At 44.5% G+C, this 15,726-nt stretch overlaps 1 protein-coding gene across 1 annotated transcript; it reads right to left on the bottom strand.

Moving 5' to 3' along the window:
* Window positions 1–646: 646 nt before the first annotated feature.
* Window positions 647–15,454, bottom strand: myh7ba (myosin, heavy chain 7B, cardiac muscle, beta a). The gene is made up of 42 exons (XM_070902468.1): window positions 15,327–15,454; window positions 14,661–14,764; window positions 14,399–14,542; window positions 14,052–14,208; window positions 13,914–13,941; window positions 13,544–13,640; window positions 12,694–12,786; window positions 12,518–12,581; window positions 12,326–12,424; window positions 12,140–12,243; window positions 11,897–12,035; window positions 11,685–11,803; window positions 10,876–11,025; window positions 10,440–10,619; window positions 10,184–10,363; window positions 9,955–10,087; window positions 9,788–9,864; window positions 9,353–9,440; window positions 9,140–9,257; window positions 8,921–9,044; window positions 8,561–8,697; window positions 6,632–6,887; window positions 6,281–6,523; window positions 5,960–6,136; window positions 5,721–5,866; window positions 5,545–5,635; window positions 5,073–5,462; window positions 4,863–4,989; window positions 4,655–4,773; window positions 4,338–4,534; window positions 4,069–4,252; window positions 3,744–3,909; window positions 3,496–3,620; window positions 3,266–3,381; window positions 2,951–3,143; window positions 2,648–2,851; window positions 2,169–2,294; window positions 1,742–1,912; window positions 1,518–1,622; window positions 1,309–1,404; window positions 1,000–1,134; window positions 647–749 (listed from the first exon to the last, which is right to left on the bottom strand). Exons 1-42 carry the CDS (start codon window positions 15,421–15,423, stop codon window positions 738–740), a joined length of 5,811 nt encoding a protein of 1,936 aa, XP_070758569.1. The 5' UTR covers window positions 15,424–15,454; the 3' UTR covers window positions 647–737.
* Window positions 15,455–15,726: the final 272 nt, after the last annotated feature.

Raw genomic sequence — 15,726 nt, 5'->3', positions numbered from 1 at the left:
CTCTGGGCCAAGAACATGCTGCGTAGTGTTAAATATGACACTGTTTGGTTTTTATTTTAGATCCCTGATGTTTTGACTTTATTAACTGGAGGTTTATGTGATGTTTGGCATGATGAGGATATTATTAGACACATTTTGCAGCCAGTCCTAAACTCACGTTGAAAACTCAAATATGATTGTGTCTCACTTCACCAGGATTTACAGCATCTATATTTGTTGAAAAGATTGACCTTTTAAGAGATGCTGACAGTGGATAATATTCATGGTGTAAAATCTGAATTATTATAACAATCCATGTTTCTTTTCATTTGCATTTGGCATTGAATAATGCGTCAAATCTCACATGATTGTGTTATAAATTCACCTCTGCACACTTCAGTCTTAATTCCCTCACTGACCTTGTTTGACCGTCAAACAAACAGAAAATGTTTTGGTTTCACATTCTACTATCACTACTTCGAACCAACTTTCACCCTCATGTTCCTCCTCTAATGCTGGTATTGAACATTCATTTTCCTTATTTAACAGCTGTTTGTCAAATTAATGATAATAAATTCTTCTTTAGACCTTCTTTGTGGGATTTCTATCTTTATCACATTCACAATGGGAAAGAAAATACAAAACAGTCACATTTAAAGGTTTAAAAGTCTTTATTTGGGTGTGTCTTCACAGTCGAGCACAGCTGTTGCAGCTGGTCGGCTGTGATATGTTTGGCCGCAGCGTGCAGCCTCACCACATCACTCGGCAAGCTGAAATACACAAGACAGGGATGTTTATTAGCAACCACATACACAGTGTCATAGAGTTACTCATGACCGCACTAGAGATCACATGAGAGAGCTATGTGAGGTCATCTTCAACAGAGGATTACATCCAGTCCCTTCTAAGATTAGTTCTTGTTATGAAGCCTGCTGGCTAATTTTAATAAATACTTCCAAAGGTCATACAATTCGGCAGCATACTGTAATATGAAATGCATTATGTATTTAGTTTACTGACCTTGCTACCTTGGTCCCGGGTGCGCACCCGGAGCTTGTTGACCTGCGTTTCGGCCACGTCGGCCCTCTCCTCTGCATCATCAAGCTCGTGCTGGAGCTTCCTGAACTTGGACAGGCTGGTGTTTGCCTGCTCCTCCTGAGGAGGAAACCAAGAAAACGATTTAGTGTACAGTGAACTAAAGGGGTGCTCAGGCCCTGCAGTTATTTTCCCACTATATAAACCACTCCAGCACTCTAGCTATAGTTAAAGGAGTGGTCAACACGATCATCATCAAGTACAATAATCCTAAACTACTGATAGTGGACTCACCGCTTCTTCAGTCTGCCTCTTGTAACTCTTCACCTTGGCCTGCAGCTTGTCGATGAGGTCCTGCAGGCGGACCAGGTTCTTCTTGTCTTCCTCAGCCTGGACAAACAGCACAGGGAGTCTTACCTTAGCTTTCAATTTGTAAAATAAAAACACATGCATTTATATTTATACCCCTGCATGCTCTACGTGCAAACAGACTGGTGGTTTACCTGGTAGGAGAGCTCTTTGATTCTCCTCTCATACTTGCGCACTCCCTTCTGATACTCTTGGCTCTTCTTTTGCTCAGATTCCAGTTCATTCTCCAGTTCTTTGACCTAGCAGCAAGATCAGAAAATGACCAGCCCACTCATTACAAACAAAACACATTACCCATTTCAATGATTATCAGGTGGGACAGTGACTACATAAGCATTTAATTTGTCTCTTCTCTCACCCTGGCCTCCAGCTTCTGGACCTGCTTCTTGCCTCCCTTGAGGGCGATCTGCTCAGCCTCGTCCAGACGCATCTGCAGATCCTTTATGGTCTGCTCCATATTCTTCTTCATTCTCTCCAGATGGGCGCTGGTGTCCTGCTCCTTCTTCAGCTCCTCTGCCATCATGGCTGCCTACAAATTCAGAGGATCAGTGTTAAATGGGCATTAGGTGATCTCTAACTGGACTAGCAGCAGCAACATCAACAGGCCTCTGGCACAGCTTACAGTGGACTGTATGTAAGACGTGAGGTAAACTGGTCAATTATACAGCAGAGATAAAATTACAGAATATTACAAACAGTGAAAATGTTTGAGTTCATTTTGAGTAATTTTGTAGTGTACACATCTTATATCATGCACTTTATATTTTGTTTATTCAAGATCTTACATCAGTGATGGCCTTTTTGGCCTTCTCCTCTGCATTGCGGCACTCCTGCACAGCATCATCCACCTCGTTTGACAGCGTGGACAGATCACTCTCCAGTTTCTTCTTCTGGTTGATCAGTCCAGTGTTCTGGAGCCAAAGAGTCATCTCAGGATTAAAATGTCAGTTTATCTTGTTTCCACTGTGGTCTCTTTAATTTCTTAAAACTGGTAACCACTCGCTGGGATTCAGTGGAACCTAACATGTCATCAATTATCAGAGCAGCTGAGCCAGAGACAAAACATGTGGGCTAGAAAAGCTTGCTTTAGCAGAATATTTTCAGCTAACAACCACAAGGACTAGCTAACTTGAAAAATGAAATACCCTCTTCATGCCCATCTACTGAAAGTAAGTGAGCATCCTTTAATAGGCTCATTTATTTATTTGAAGTGATTCATTTATCATAAAAGCACTGCACGGTGGTTGTAAGTGCATCTTCCTACCTGAGAGTGCAATAGGTTGACCCTCTCAGTGGCCTCGAGCAGCTCATGCTCAGCTAGCTTGCGTGCTCGGTCGTTCTGCTCCAGCAGAGCCCTGAGTTCCTCCACCTCAGCAGCCAGCAGGTTGTTGCGGCGCTCTGTCACCGCCACCTGCTCCTTCAGCTCCTCGTTCTGGTGAACAGTCTCATCCAGCTCCAACTGAACGTCCTGGAGTCACAGATCATGTTGGAACAATGGAATTCAGTCCGTTTACCAATGAATCTGACACATTGGGTAAGTTTGTTGACTGGCCGCTAGATGACTCACCTTGATCTGAACCTGCAGGTTTCTCAGGAGTTTCTGGGACTCCGAGGCCTGCCTGTTGGCATGGTTCAGCTGCACTTCCATCTCATTCAGGTCGCCTTCCATCTTCTTTCGCAGGCGCACTGCCTCGTTGCGAGACTTGGCCTCTGCATCCAAGGTGGCCTGCATGGACTCCAGTGTTCTCTGGTGGTTACGGCTAGAAAGTGAAACGTCATGGAGAGAAAAATTAGGAGGATGCAGTTTGCATGGAGTGGTTGATGGGATAGAATCACAGATCTGCAAGAAAGAAGGATGAAAACAGTTATCAATGATTCTCACCGAAGGTTGTCAATTTCCTCATCCTTCTCTGCCAGCTTTCTGTCAACGTCAGCCTTGATCTGGTTAAGCTCCAGCTGGATGCGGAGCGTTTTGCTTTCTTCATGCTCCAGAGTGCCCTGACACAGACACACACTTCATGCTTGAAAATATTCCGTAGGTTACTCAGAATATCAAAAAATAATATCCCAGACCACAAGGAGGAAGTGAGAGACTGCAAGCAAACTGCTTACTTCAGCTTCCTCCAGGGCAGCTTGAATCTCGCTTTTCTCCATGTCCAGACCCTTCTTCATTTTCTCCAGCTCATGGATGGTCTTCACTCCCTGACTGATTTGATCTGACAGGTCGGCGATCTCCTCTGAGGGAGTAGAGACAGAAAAATTTGTTTATATTTTGTATAATGTCGAGGTAAAACTAATGCTCTGTTTTTACTGCAACCTTCTAACTGGGTATTCATGATGTGAACTACAATGACAGGTACCTTGGAGGTTCTTGTTCTCCCTCTTGATGGTCTCCAGATGATCCAGGGTCTCCTCATAGGAGTTCTTCAGTTTGAAGAGCTCTGTACTCAGGCTACGAGACTCTTTTTGAGAGGTCTCCAGCTCTGACTGGCACTCTTCATACTTCTGTCTCCACTCAGCCAGCACCTGGAGGAAACAATAAGACACATTTTGTAAGTAAAAGTCATGAGTTGGCCTTGTACATGGTACCAGAACCCAATCCTACCAAGCCATTGGGTAAAAAGACAGATTTCCCTTGAGGACAGCAAAAGCAGTGGTCTGTATCAGGGTGTCATCAGCTAATACCTTGTCAAAGTTGCGTTGCTTCTTGTCCAGGGCAGCAGCTGCAGCATTGGCACGTTCCAGATCAATGACCAGGTCCTCGATCTCTGTCTGGAGTCGATGTTTAGTCTTCTCCAGGGAGGAGCACTTGGCATTGGAAGCTTCTACCGTCTCTTCAGCCTCCTGCAGACGTGTCACTAGCTTCTTTCTAACGAGAGGGAAACACATTTGCCACTCATGCATTCAAACGATCATTGTGTACCTTCTGGACGTGAAAAATGTATCTCACTTACTTGGCTTCCTCCAGCTCCTCAGTCCTTTGGATGGCGTCAGTTTCATACTTTGTCCTCCACTGAGCCACCTCTGCGTTGGCCTTAGACAGAGCTCTCTGCAGGTCAGCCTTGGCCTCCTGCTCCTCGTCGTACTGCTCTCTCAGAAGATCGCAGTCGTGTCGAGATGACTGCAGCGCGTGGGCCAGGGAACTCTTAGCCTTAAGAAACCGATCATGATGGTGGAGAGAAGTCAGTCAAACTGGAGGAACTCTGAACTTCAGAGATAGTTTTCAATTTTAAATAACAACCACTGCCTGATGCAGTGATAAGGAGCTGACCTTATTCTCCTCCTCTAGCTGTTTCTTGAGGTCCTCAACATTCTGGCTGAAGGAGGTCTTAGCACGCTGGAGCTGGGAGACCATGGCTTCCCGCTCCTCAAGCTTCCTGCTCAGCTCGCCTATATGGGGCGGAGAAAAATGTATTTGTGTTACTAACCAGTCTGTGAAATCTGTTTGTGAGATTTATGATAAAATGAAAGTTCCTTACCACTCTCAGCTTGAGCACGGGCCCTTTGGGTGTTGGTTTCGTTGAGCTGCCTCTGGAGCTCGTCAACCTTTACTTTAGCCTCGTTCATTTGGTCTTCATACAGACGACACATCTTCTCTGAAGTGGCCTGCAGACAAGAGTATGGAAATTTTGTTTGGTCCCATACTACTTTAAATCTTTCAGTGGGCTTATCCTTGTTGTTCTATCTACCTTGCCCTTGGAGAGCTGCTCCACAGTAGAGGCCAGATCGTCGGCCTCCATCTTGGCCTCACTCCTCTCCTTCTCCAGCTTCTGCTTGACTCGCTGCAGGCTGTCGATCTGCTCGCTCAGCTCCGCAACGCTGTCAGCGTGCTTCTTCCGCAGGGCTGCCGTTGTGGCCTCATGGTGCAGCATGGCTTCCTCCAAGTCTCGCCGCAGCTTCAGAAAATCCGCCTCTCTCTTCTTGTTCATCTCGATCTGGGCTGAGGTGGCGCCACCAGCCTCCTCCAGGCGCTCACTCAGCTCTTCCAGCTCACGAGCCACTTCGCCACGCTGCTTCTCCACTTTGGCCCTGCAAGCCCGGTCGGCCTCCAGCTCCTCCTCCAGTTCCTCTGTACGAGCCTGGAAGAAAGCAGAGGTCAGTCATTTTGTCAAAATGGTGTTTCATGACTGCTCTATTAGAGGTCAAGAGACTAGTTTCCACCTGTAGCTCCTTTATCTTCTTCTGGAGCTGATTGACCAAGGCCTGCTCATCTTCAATCCTTGTGCTCATCTCATTCATTTCAAAGTCTTTCCTGTTAGAAAATATTTAGCAATCATTGTTAATCATTACTTCTTAATAGCTAGATAACATTTTTCTGTGAATATATGAAAACTCACTTTTTCAGCTTCTCTTCGAGTTGCTGCTTGTCGTTCTCCAAGTCCATAACAGACTCCAAGGAGAGTTTCAGATCTCCCTCCAGCTTACGTTTGACCCGTTCCAGGTCCATCCGCAGCTTCTTCTCTTGTTCCAGGGAGCCCTCCAGCTGATTTACAGTAGGAAGGTTGAAGAATATTATGTATATGATATGTCACAGTATATTTTTTCCTCTGCTTTTTTAGGTAATAAATAAACTCACATCATCTACTTGTTGCTCCAGCTTTGCCTTGGCTTTGGTCAGAGTGTTGACTTTGTCTTCCTCTGCCTGCAGGTCATCCAGAGTCTGCTGGTGGGCCTCCTGGAGAGCCTTCTTCTCTTTGGTCAGCTTCAGTATGGTTTCATCCAGAGCTGCCATTTCCTCAATCAGGTTCTTCACCTGCGAGCCACAAGCCGAAAATATATTTGACACTTTTTTTTTTCCCCCTACATATACCATCCACTGAATGTGCTGTGGATCTTTCTGTGGCCTCTTAGCACCCTCTGGAGGCAACTTACTGCTCTCCTTTTCCAATTTCCTTACCTTGTTCTCGGTGGCATGTTTCTCCTTTTCCACTTTAGCCAGAGTGATCTCCAGATCGTCAATGTCTTTCTTCAGCTCAGCGCACTCATCCTCCAGCTTGCGCTTCTTGGCGAGCACATTAGCGCTCATCTCCTCCTCGTCCTCCAGCCTCTCCATGATTTCTTTCACTTTTGCCTCCAGCTGGATCTTAGTTTTGATGAGCAGCTCGCAGCGGTCCTCGGCATCTGCCAGATTGTCCTGCTCCTATGGGAGACAGGAGAGAAAGAGTATGCGTTCAGTGCAATCCCACACTACTACAGTATCTGTCTTTCCAAAAGCGGAATGTGTGAATACATCCGGAGTGCCACTTACTGCCTGCAGCTGTAGAGAGAGGTCATTCTTCTCTTGGATCAGGCTAACCTGCCTCTCCTCCAGCTCTTTGCGCTTGACCTCAGATTTCTCCAGAGCTTCCTTCAGCTTGGCCAGCTCTTCCTTCATAGAAGCTAGCTCTTTCTCAGTGGCGGCGCTCCTTAGTAGAGGCTTGATTTTGAAGAAGAGCTTCATCCAGGGCCAGTGCTTGACAGTGTTGAAGGCCCGGATGTTCCACTGGATGATCATCAGAGCCTCCCTGAAAACAGGACAGAATAAAAGGAGGCAATGGAGTGAGGAATTTTCTGTTTCAAAATATTTTCTTGTCAAAGAGAGGAGACTAGTGATTCCCAATCAAGTATACTTATAAACCAATGGGTATTTCTGCAATTGCCAAGAGGTATGTGTAATGAATGTGGAGTAGCTCAACTAATTTCAAAAAAACAATACAATTATGATTTGATTTAAAAATATATATCCACATATTGAGTCAGCTGAAACACCTCAATACTGAAGTTTGCGATTGACAGTGCATGAAAAGTCTAGTTAACAAGCGAGAGGTTAGCTAAAAGTAATGGATAAACAAAAAATATTGTAACGATATCAACTTGTATATAGTTATGTTAAACTAACTACAAATGAACACAATTGGAACATGGCTGGTGGTGGTGATGAAGCTCCTCTGACAGGGCTGTGGGGGGACATCAGGTACAAAATGTTGGAAACCGTGGATGTAGGCCACACGGTGCTTTAAAAGCACTAGAAGTCAAATTCAGATCACATAAAGAGCAGACAGTCAAAAAGATTTATCCTGGAGTTCCCCATCTATTTATTCAGTTACTTCTCCTTGGCGCTTAATATTTGGCACTAATCCTGCAACTATCCACTGCCTTGTATCTAATCATACACTGAGGGACGCAACATGAAATCATACACCTAATGCTGCTTTTGATGTTTCATGACTGTGACCAAACAGGGTTACCAGATTGATTTAGTCTCAGAAGAATGGCGTCTCACAGCCCTAAATATGGACCCAGAGCAGACTGGTCAAGGACTTCCTGTCAGTGTTTAGAGGGTGAGTTTGAGTGAGCGTGCACACGCCGGGGTGGGAGGTGACTGAATGAGGGTGGGGGGTGGAGGGTGGAGGGGGGCTGATTGCATTTTTGACATGACTCCATGCCGGGTGCCTCTCAAAGGTGAGCGTCTGTGTTTATTTAGAAACTAAAGCCCTCTGTCCAACGACCGACTTTAATCCTCTGTCACCCGCCACATATCCCACCAATGCACTCACTTAGAAGTACAGGCGCCGTGGACAAAAGGGGCCAGGGGCCATCGGGCACGAAGGGGGCCGGGGGTTGTATTTTTAGGGAGGGCCCGAGCAGCTGCCACTTGACACATGTCGCCACCTGGCTCTGAGGACACCGTCAGCATTGTTTAAGTTAGAGAGAGTGGATGGAGAGAATGGCCAGAGACCTGCGAGAGGGGTGTGTGTGTGTGTGTGTGTGTGTGTGTGTGTGTGTGTGTGTGTGTGTGTGTGTGTGTGTGTGTGTGTGTGTGTGTGTGTGTGTGTGTGAGAGAGAGGGATGGGGCCTTCATTAACAGTAGGGCCACACACATGCCTGGCAACCATACAAGGGCAAGCACACGCCTCACACACGCCGATAACACTGCCCTTGCATGCCACACATACTAGAGCGAGGGAGTGAACACTAAGGTATAGTGTATCACAAGCTGAAAGGCTCGCAGCTGATCGTGTTGCTATTGAACCTGTTCGGAGAAGCAACTGTTGAGGGAGGACTCATGTCTTCACCTTCCTGTGAGCTATTCAGTTCAAAGGCTTTTCCTGTGCCTATGAATACATTTTATATTCATTCAGGTTCACAAAAAAAGTTACTTTGTCGCCAAAAGCAAAAGTCATTTGGTCTTTTTTACCTCCTCTCCATCATCTTACGCAGCTCCGTCCTCATGATTTTGCCACGAGCGGCTGCCTGCAGCAACGTCAGGACTTTGGCCAAACGCTCGTCCCTCAGCTCCTCGAGGTGACCCAGCAGGCCTGCCTTGAAGAACACCTACATGGAGCCGTGGGGGGAGGTTGTCAGATGAAACAATGATTAAGGGTTCAGGGTTTGGCAGCTAAAATCAAAAACTAACCAAAAATAATGTATGAAAGCATGAAAACTAAGACTCCATCACATACGATTATTTTTAATTTATTATCACACTCGTTTAAAACAAAAGACAATTTTTCCAGAATTTTTAATAATCATATGGGTTTATTTTGCGACCTCCTACCTTTGTATGTCCAAATCTATACTGGTTGTGGTCAATGTCCAGGGAGGACAGCAGCTTCTCTGCAGCTTTCCTGCTGTCCACAAATGTATCATCTGGGATGGCCTGGGGGTTCAGGATGCGGTAGCTGAATGAATGAATAAAAGAGGGTTTCAGGACTGATTATGACTGATTAAGTCCATGCCGTGATATCCATAAAAGTGATCTGAACGTGATCTGTACCGCTGTTTGAATTCAGCGTAGAGCAGGCGGTTGGGAAAGCCCTTTCTGCAGATCCTGATGCCTTCCAGCACACCGTTGCAGCGCAGCTGGTGCAGCACCATGAATGGATCCATGATCCCTGTGGCGAACAGGTTTCAAAGCATGAGCCTACTCCCATTTGTTTTGCTCCTGGAGATATGTGATTGTGATTGATATGATTGTGCTGTGTGTTACCTGGAGTCTTGGTCTCATTAGGGATGATGCAGCGGACAAAGTGAGGCTGGGTGCTGCGGAGGTTGGTCATCAGCTTATTCAGATTTTCCTGGAGGAAAGGAGAAACAATCAAGTTTAATGAGTGACTAAAAATATCTTTACTTTTAAAACATCACTCATTGCAAAAAAATAACAACAAACTCTTCATTTACAACATTTGATTCTTTGTGCCCCTCACAAGTGAAATCCTTGATGTGAAGGAGAGAGGAGCCAGCACAGACTTAAAGTGATGTTCATGTGATCATTGCCCTAAACATCACTGCAAGTCTTAACTGCCTCCGTCCCAGCTGTCCAGTGAGTGCCCACAATCTCTCACACCACACAAAACATTGAAAGTGATTTGGAATAAACTCTGCATCAGTAATGGACCATTTTCCCCTGTGGTGTCAGTCTCACCTTGTGAAGCTGCGACACGGTCTGGAAAGAGGCTGCCTTCTTCCTCTTCTCCTTGCCGCTGGTCTTGGGGTCGGATGCTGCGAGGTCATTAGCAGAGTGATTAATTTGACCACCTTAAAGTGTCCCCTAAATGCTACAGTCCTCTGCCAGAATCCCGTTTACTGTACCTGCGTCTGAGCCGACATAATTCTCATACAGAGAAGCTAGCAGCTTGTTGGCGGACTTCCGGAAACAGGCCACCACCGTCTCGTTCAGAGGGTCTTTATTTTTGTCCAGCCAGCCAATAATGTTATATGGTACCTGTAAAAAAAACAGCGGGGACATCCAAATGTTGAATTCTGTATGTAATAATCAATGCTGTGAGACTGTCTCTGGCTTTAGTGAGAACACACTTACCACTCCGGCATAGTGCATCAGCTCAAAATGGGCTTCGTACTTGCGCTTCTTGTCCGGCCGTGGCTTTTGGAAATTGGGCGACTTGCCGATGTGATTATCATACATTTTGGCTTTGAAGCTGCTGTCTGTGGCCTTTGGGAACATGCACTCTTCTTCGAGGATGGACATGATGCCCAGCGGCTGGAGGGAGAGCAGGGTGTTAGTCTAACACTCATTTATGATGAATCTATGACTTGATCTCTTATGGATAAAATGCCTTGTTTACCTTTTCAATGAGATCAATGCAGGCTTGAAGGTCCAGCCCGAAGTCAATGAAGGTCCACTCGATGCCCTCCCTCTTGTACTCCTCCTGCTCCAGGATGAACATGTGGTGGTTGAAAAACTGTTGCAGCTTCTCATTCGTGAAGTTGATGCACAGCTGCTCAAAGCTGTTGAGCTGCATTGAAAGAGGAACAGGTGTTCAGAGGAAGCATTAGAATACATGAAAAATATGAGAACATGTTACGGACATTCATCCTGCAGTGAAGCCAGTTCATCACAATAAGAAAGCATGCGGCACAAACAGAGCACCTGTTGATATCAAACCAAAACATGAGCATAGAAGCAGAAAATCAGTGGGATGGAACTAGTTTTTGATAATAATGAATACACCTTTAACCTCTGGTAAATAATTGCAGTATGGATCAGCTTACATCAAAGATCTCAAACCCAGCGATGTCCAGGACTCCTATGAAGTACTGGCGGGGCAGGGAGGTGTACAGGGTCCGGTTGATCCGTCCCACGAGCCATTTGAACATGCGGTCATACGTGGCTTTGGCCAGAGCACCAACCGCGTAGGTAACCTACCGCACCCATGCACAAATACACACACACACACACACACACACACACACACACAGGAATACAGCTGTCATTCACATGGATAGCCCCAGTTGCTTAGATACCAGATTCTAGTGTGTGGAGTGGCTGGTCTACGGATCCACTGAGAATTATGAAGCCGTCCCTCGTTAGCAGACTAGTCGTCCAGCAGAATGAAGCGAAGCTGAACGCACTGTCTTCTCTACCTTGTAAAGTACCTTTTATACCACGGCCCTGCTTTTATATAATAATAATAATACTTTTATTTGTGTAGCACTTTTCAAGCTCAAGATCAGTGCTTTCCAGATTACATGATTTACAGAATAAAAATGAAAAAAAATCAGACCCATGTAAGCCCATGTATGGCATGCGAGCACATATAACCTGCACTGAGCCCATACATAAACACATGGTGCAAGTGCAAATAAAATAAATAAGCTCATATAAAACAGGTGAAATTTAAGTAAAGGAAATAACCATATATATAAACAAATAAGATACGTGCATATAAAAATATAAAAAATAATAATACTAAAACAAGCGCAATATAAATATGTCAATCATTTTCCACCTCATATTACAGAAAAATGATCTCATTCATTGTCTTTCAGATGATTAAAATGAAGACACTGTATCTCCTCACCTGTTCGACATTCTGTCCCTTCACCACATACTCATTCCCCACCTTCACCCTTGGGTGGAGGAGGCCCTTGATGAGGTCGGCTGAACTGACTCCCATCAGGTAAGAGGCCTTGTCTGCACCTGGTGACCAAACAAGGGACAAAAAAAAATCACAAATGTGCTTTCAAATCAAATCAAATGGTTGTCTTTTTGCCAGATGTCCCTGGCTCTCACTTTCAGTCCCGTCGGCCTCCGCCTGCTCCTCCCGCTGCTTCTGCTTGAACTTCATGTTGCCAAAGTGCATGATGGCTCCGACTATTTTATAGCAGCCGTACTTCTCATCAGGCAGGAAGCCGAGGATGTCCATGGCATGCTGCAGAGAAGCCGAGAAAAGTAAGTCATTTCACAACTTCACAAATCTACACAATGCGCTGGATTCAAATGTCTCTCTGTGTGGGGAAAAATAAAAGCTCTTACATCAGTGGCCATCAGCTCCTGTCCGTCATCCAGGTTCTCCACGGTGGTCACGCCCTGGGAGCAGAAGTGATAGTCGTACGGGTTGGAGGACACCAGCAGCATGTCTGGAACAGAGAGTTTGCAGGATCACGTCACAGTCCCACAGTGGTACGTAATAAAACATCCAGAGCAGCCAGAATGACTCACCTAACAGTTCCGGTTTCTTCTGCGACATGATCTGGTAGTAAATGTGGTAGCTCCTCTCACCGGGCTGCTGAAATATGACTCTGGATTTTTCCAGAAGATCTGAAGGGCAGAGAGAAGAGTAACATGCTCACATTAGACGTGAAACAAGAAGAGAAAGGCATGATGATGACAGTGAACACATTGTTAACTCACATATATCAATATCAGCCGAGGCCAGTTTGCCACTAGGTCCAAAGTGGATCCTGATAAACTTGCCCTGTGGGAAAATGTACAAAGTATCTTCAAATGACCAACAAATGGCAGGAATATCAAACCCATTTGAAAGTATACACAGTGAAGTATAAACAGGGAATTTTTCAGGTACTCACAAAACGGGATGAGTTGTCATTCCTTAGTGTTTTGGCATTACCAAATGCCTCCATGGCAGGGTTCGCCTCAATGATCTGATCCTCCAGAGTCCCCTGGGAGAGAAAATTAAAAGTCAAATGTAAAGATGCCCAGTCAAAATATACTATATATATATATATTTTATTTATTTTATTTTTTATTTTTTATACAATTTACAGTCTTATTTTACATTGATTTCAAAATGTGGCTGAGATATTGTTTTCTGCAGCTTAAACTCACCCCTGTTTTCGTGGTGGGACCTTGCTGCAAAAGAATAAGGTGAGAAGCCTGTGAGTGTCATATCATGTAAAGCATGATTGAATAATGATTTTTACAACCAAAGGGGAACATCATAACCAACTGGAAAATTAGATACTGGTTGTTAAAGCTGTGGTAAAAAAAAAAACAATGGCCACCTTGTTTTATGTGATGAAGTGCGGTGAACGCAGGGGAGAGAAAGGAAGGAAAAAAATTAACATAAAACAACACAGAAAAGTCAAAACCAAAACTCAAAGCAAAGGGGAAAATAATGGAAAATTCTAAGCCAAAAATAAAAAAAATGGTAATGGAAAAGGGGAAAAGAAAAATAGTTTAAAAATCAGTAAGAAAGCAGAGTAAAGTGGCTGGAAAGGGGCAACACAACACATGAGGGTGAAGACACGGATGTAATCAGTTCTCAAGGAAAATGTATGGACACGGTTTAAAGGGAATACAGTGAAGGATTCCTGGGACCACAAAAAAAAAGGAAAATGAAGAAAACAAAAATAAAATACAGCAAAAAAAAAAAAAAAAGCTGGGAAACAAAAATATGGGTTGCCACATCAGCCTTACTCCTTTTTTGGCAGGTGTGTCCCCAAGAGCTGCCACAATGGCAAAATACTGAATGACACGTTTCGTGTTGACAGTTTTGCCAGCACCGGATTCTCCGCTATAGGAGTGTGAAAAATAGTGCACATACAACAGGTAAAAACAAAACTGGTAAAGGTGGAGTGAATCAAAATCATTACACTGCATGTTACAAAACAGAAAGAAAAAGACAAAAACTTTGGAGCAAAAAAATATCAAATCTTTAAAGTGGCTGTGTGTGGACGGTCTACATGTTATATGGCTTCCTATAAAGTTACAAGCTGTCTGGTTCTTCTCTGATTGGTGACTTAGAACAAGACAAAAAACATATTCATTTGAAGCAGTTGATACTTACGTGATGAGCATGGACTGGTTCTCACGATCTGATGGAGAGAAAACAACACAAGGCTTGTAACATAGCATGGCAGTGTGTGTGTGTGTGCTTGTGTGTACTGTATGTTGTTATGATATTTTAGCACATGGGAACACTCACTGCGCAGCATGTCATTATATGCATTGTCTGCGATGGAGTAGATGTGTGGCGGCGCCTCAGAGCGGCGTTTGCCCTTGTAGGCGGCGACCACAGGGGCCGTGTAGACGGGCAGCCATTTGTATGGATTTACAGTCACACAGAAGAGCCCGGAGTAGGTCTGAGGGCACAGAGCATGACACAAGATTAACACACCATGATGCATCCCCTGCAGCCAAAATGACCAGCTCTGCCACTGACAGGCTGACATTGCTGTAACTGTGTAACTGAATCTGGATCATCACGCCTCTTAAGGGAACATGGAAACATGGGAAAGGGGAAGTGCCATCAGTCCATAATGGGATACTCACATAGATCATCCAGGCAGAGTAGCGTCTGCGCAGGTTGTACAGCACAGAGGCCTCGTTGAGGTGAGTCAGCATGGCCATGTCTTCAATCATGTCAAACTTGGGAGGATTCATCTGCTGGATGTCACAGTCCTTCACTATCAGAGTCTGAAGGGATGGACGCAGGCGGACATGAGGAAGGGGACATGGGACTGTACTGTGCATGCAGTGTTAAAGAAGAGGTGTCTACCAGTTTAGGTTGTCATAGAGAGGGATGATCCCTTACCCTCCCATCTTTGCTTTCAACAATGACTTTGTCACCGCTGAGCTCCTTGATCTCGATCTCAATGTACGCCTCTTTTTCATCGGGGATCCAGGCTCGCTTCTTACCTACCAGCACAGCAGAGGGTGATGAGTGGGACAATGCTGGGAAACAGCAAAACTCTCTGTAGTACAAATGTTGGCTGAGACAAAAATAAAACACAAACTGATTGAGGAAATAATAATAATAAATAAATCATCTCTAAATAAAAGTTTTTCACAAACAAATCTATGTGGCACAAACACACATATTATTGAAGAAGTTATTTTAAAACTTTATTTCTGTAGCAAAAAAAAGAAAAAAAGGTTAACATTAGAATAAGGATGAACTGAACATTTTTTCTTTGAAAAAACAGTTGTTGATATTGTTTCTTTTGTTCCCACAACACATTATCTTAAAGTAAGCAATATTATTTGTCATATTTTGCCATGTTCGAAGTCTGTTTATTGTTTCTTTAAAACCTCTGCAACTAATACATCTGCACAGATGAATGGCTGAATTTGTTCCTTATTTAAAAACCAACACGAGCTTAACATTGGATCACAACTGAATTCATTTCTGATATGAATATCTTTAATGTGATTTGCCCTACAAGGTTCCGTTCCTTCGCACTCTCCTTATTAGGCCTACCGTCAAACGCGACGGTGTGCGTCGCCAGCAGCTCCAGGTCAGATTTGCGTAAAAACGGTGCAGCCTCCCCGAACTCCTTCGTGTCAAAGCGCGACATGGTGGCAACTCCTCACCGGCAGCCCTCCTCCCGCAAAAAGCCGGACACACCAGTCAGACAATTCCTTTTGGTGAGAAAACAAAGCTGCGTTAGGGTCAGTGGTTCTTTATATGTTAAAGCTGTTTTTTGTTACTTCAGCCTTCCATCACTGATGAAAACAAAACGCTGCGTCTGCGTCAAGAGCGCAAATCCACTATCACCAAATGAGAGCAAAACTATAGAAACGAAGGCTATAGCGCGTTAACTGACACGTGCCAGCGAAGGTAAACACAGTTACTAAACTTCTGTAAATGAAATTATATC

The sequence above is a fragment of the Enoplosus armatus genome, chromosome 3 (assembly GCF_043641665.1).
Source record: "Enoplosus armatus isolate fEnoArm2 chromosome 3, fEnoArm2.hap1, whole genome shotgun sequence".
NCBI lineage: Eukaryota > Metazoa > Chordata > Actinopteri > Centrarchiformes > Enoplosidae > Enoplosus > Enoplosus armatus.
This window is presented reverse-complemented; position numbering and strand designations above follow the sequence as displayed.

Coding starts and splice junctions, on each gene's coding strand:
- myh7ba (XM_070902468.1), bottom strand. CDS start 15,423: ATGTCGCGCTTTGACACGAAGGAGTTCGGGGAGGCTGCACCGTTTTTA. Junction 2,295..2,647: donor TCAACCTATTGCACTCTCAG/GTAGGAAGATGC, acceptor CTTTGGCTCCAG/AACACTGGACTGATCAACCA. Junction 1,405..1,517: donor TCAAAGAGCTCTCCTACCAG/GTAAACCACCAG, acceptor CTGTTTGTCCAG/GCTGAGGAAGACAAGAAGAA.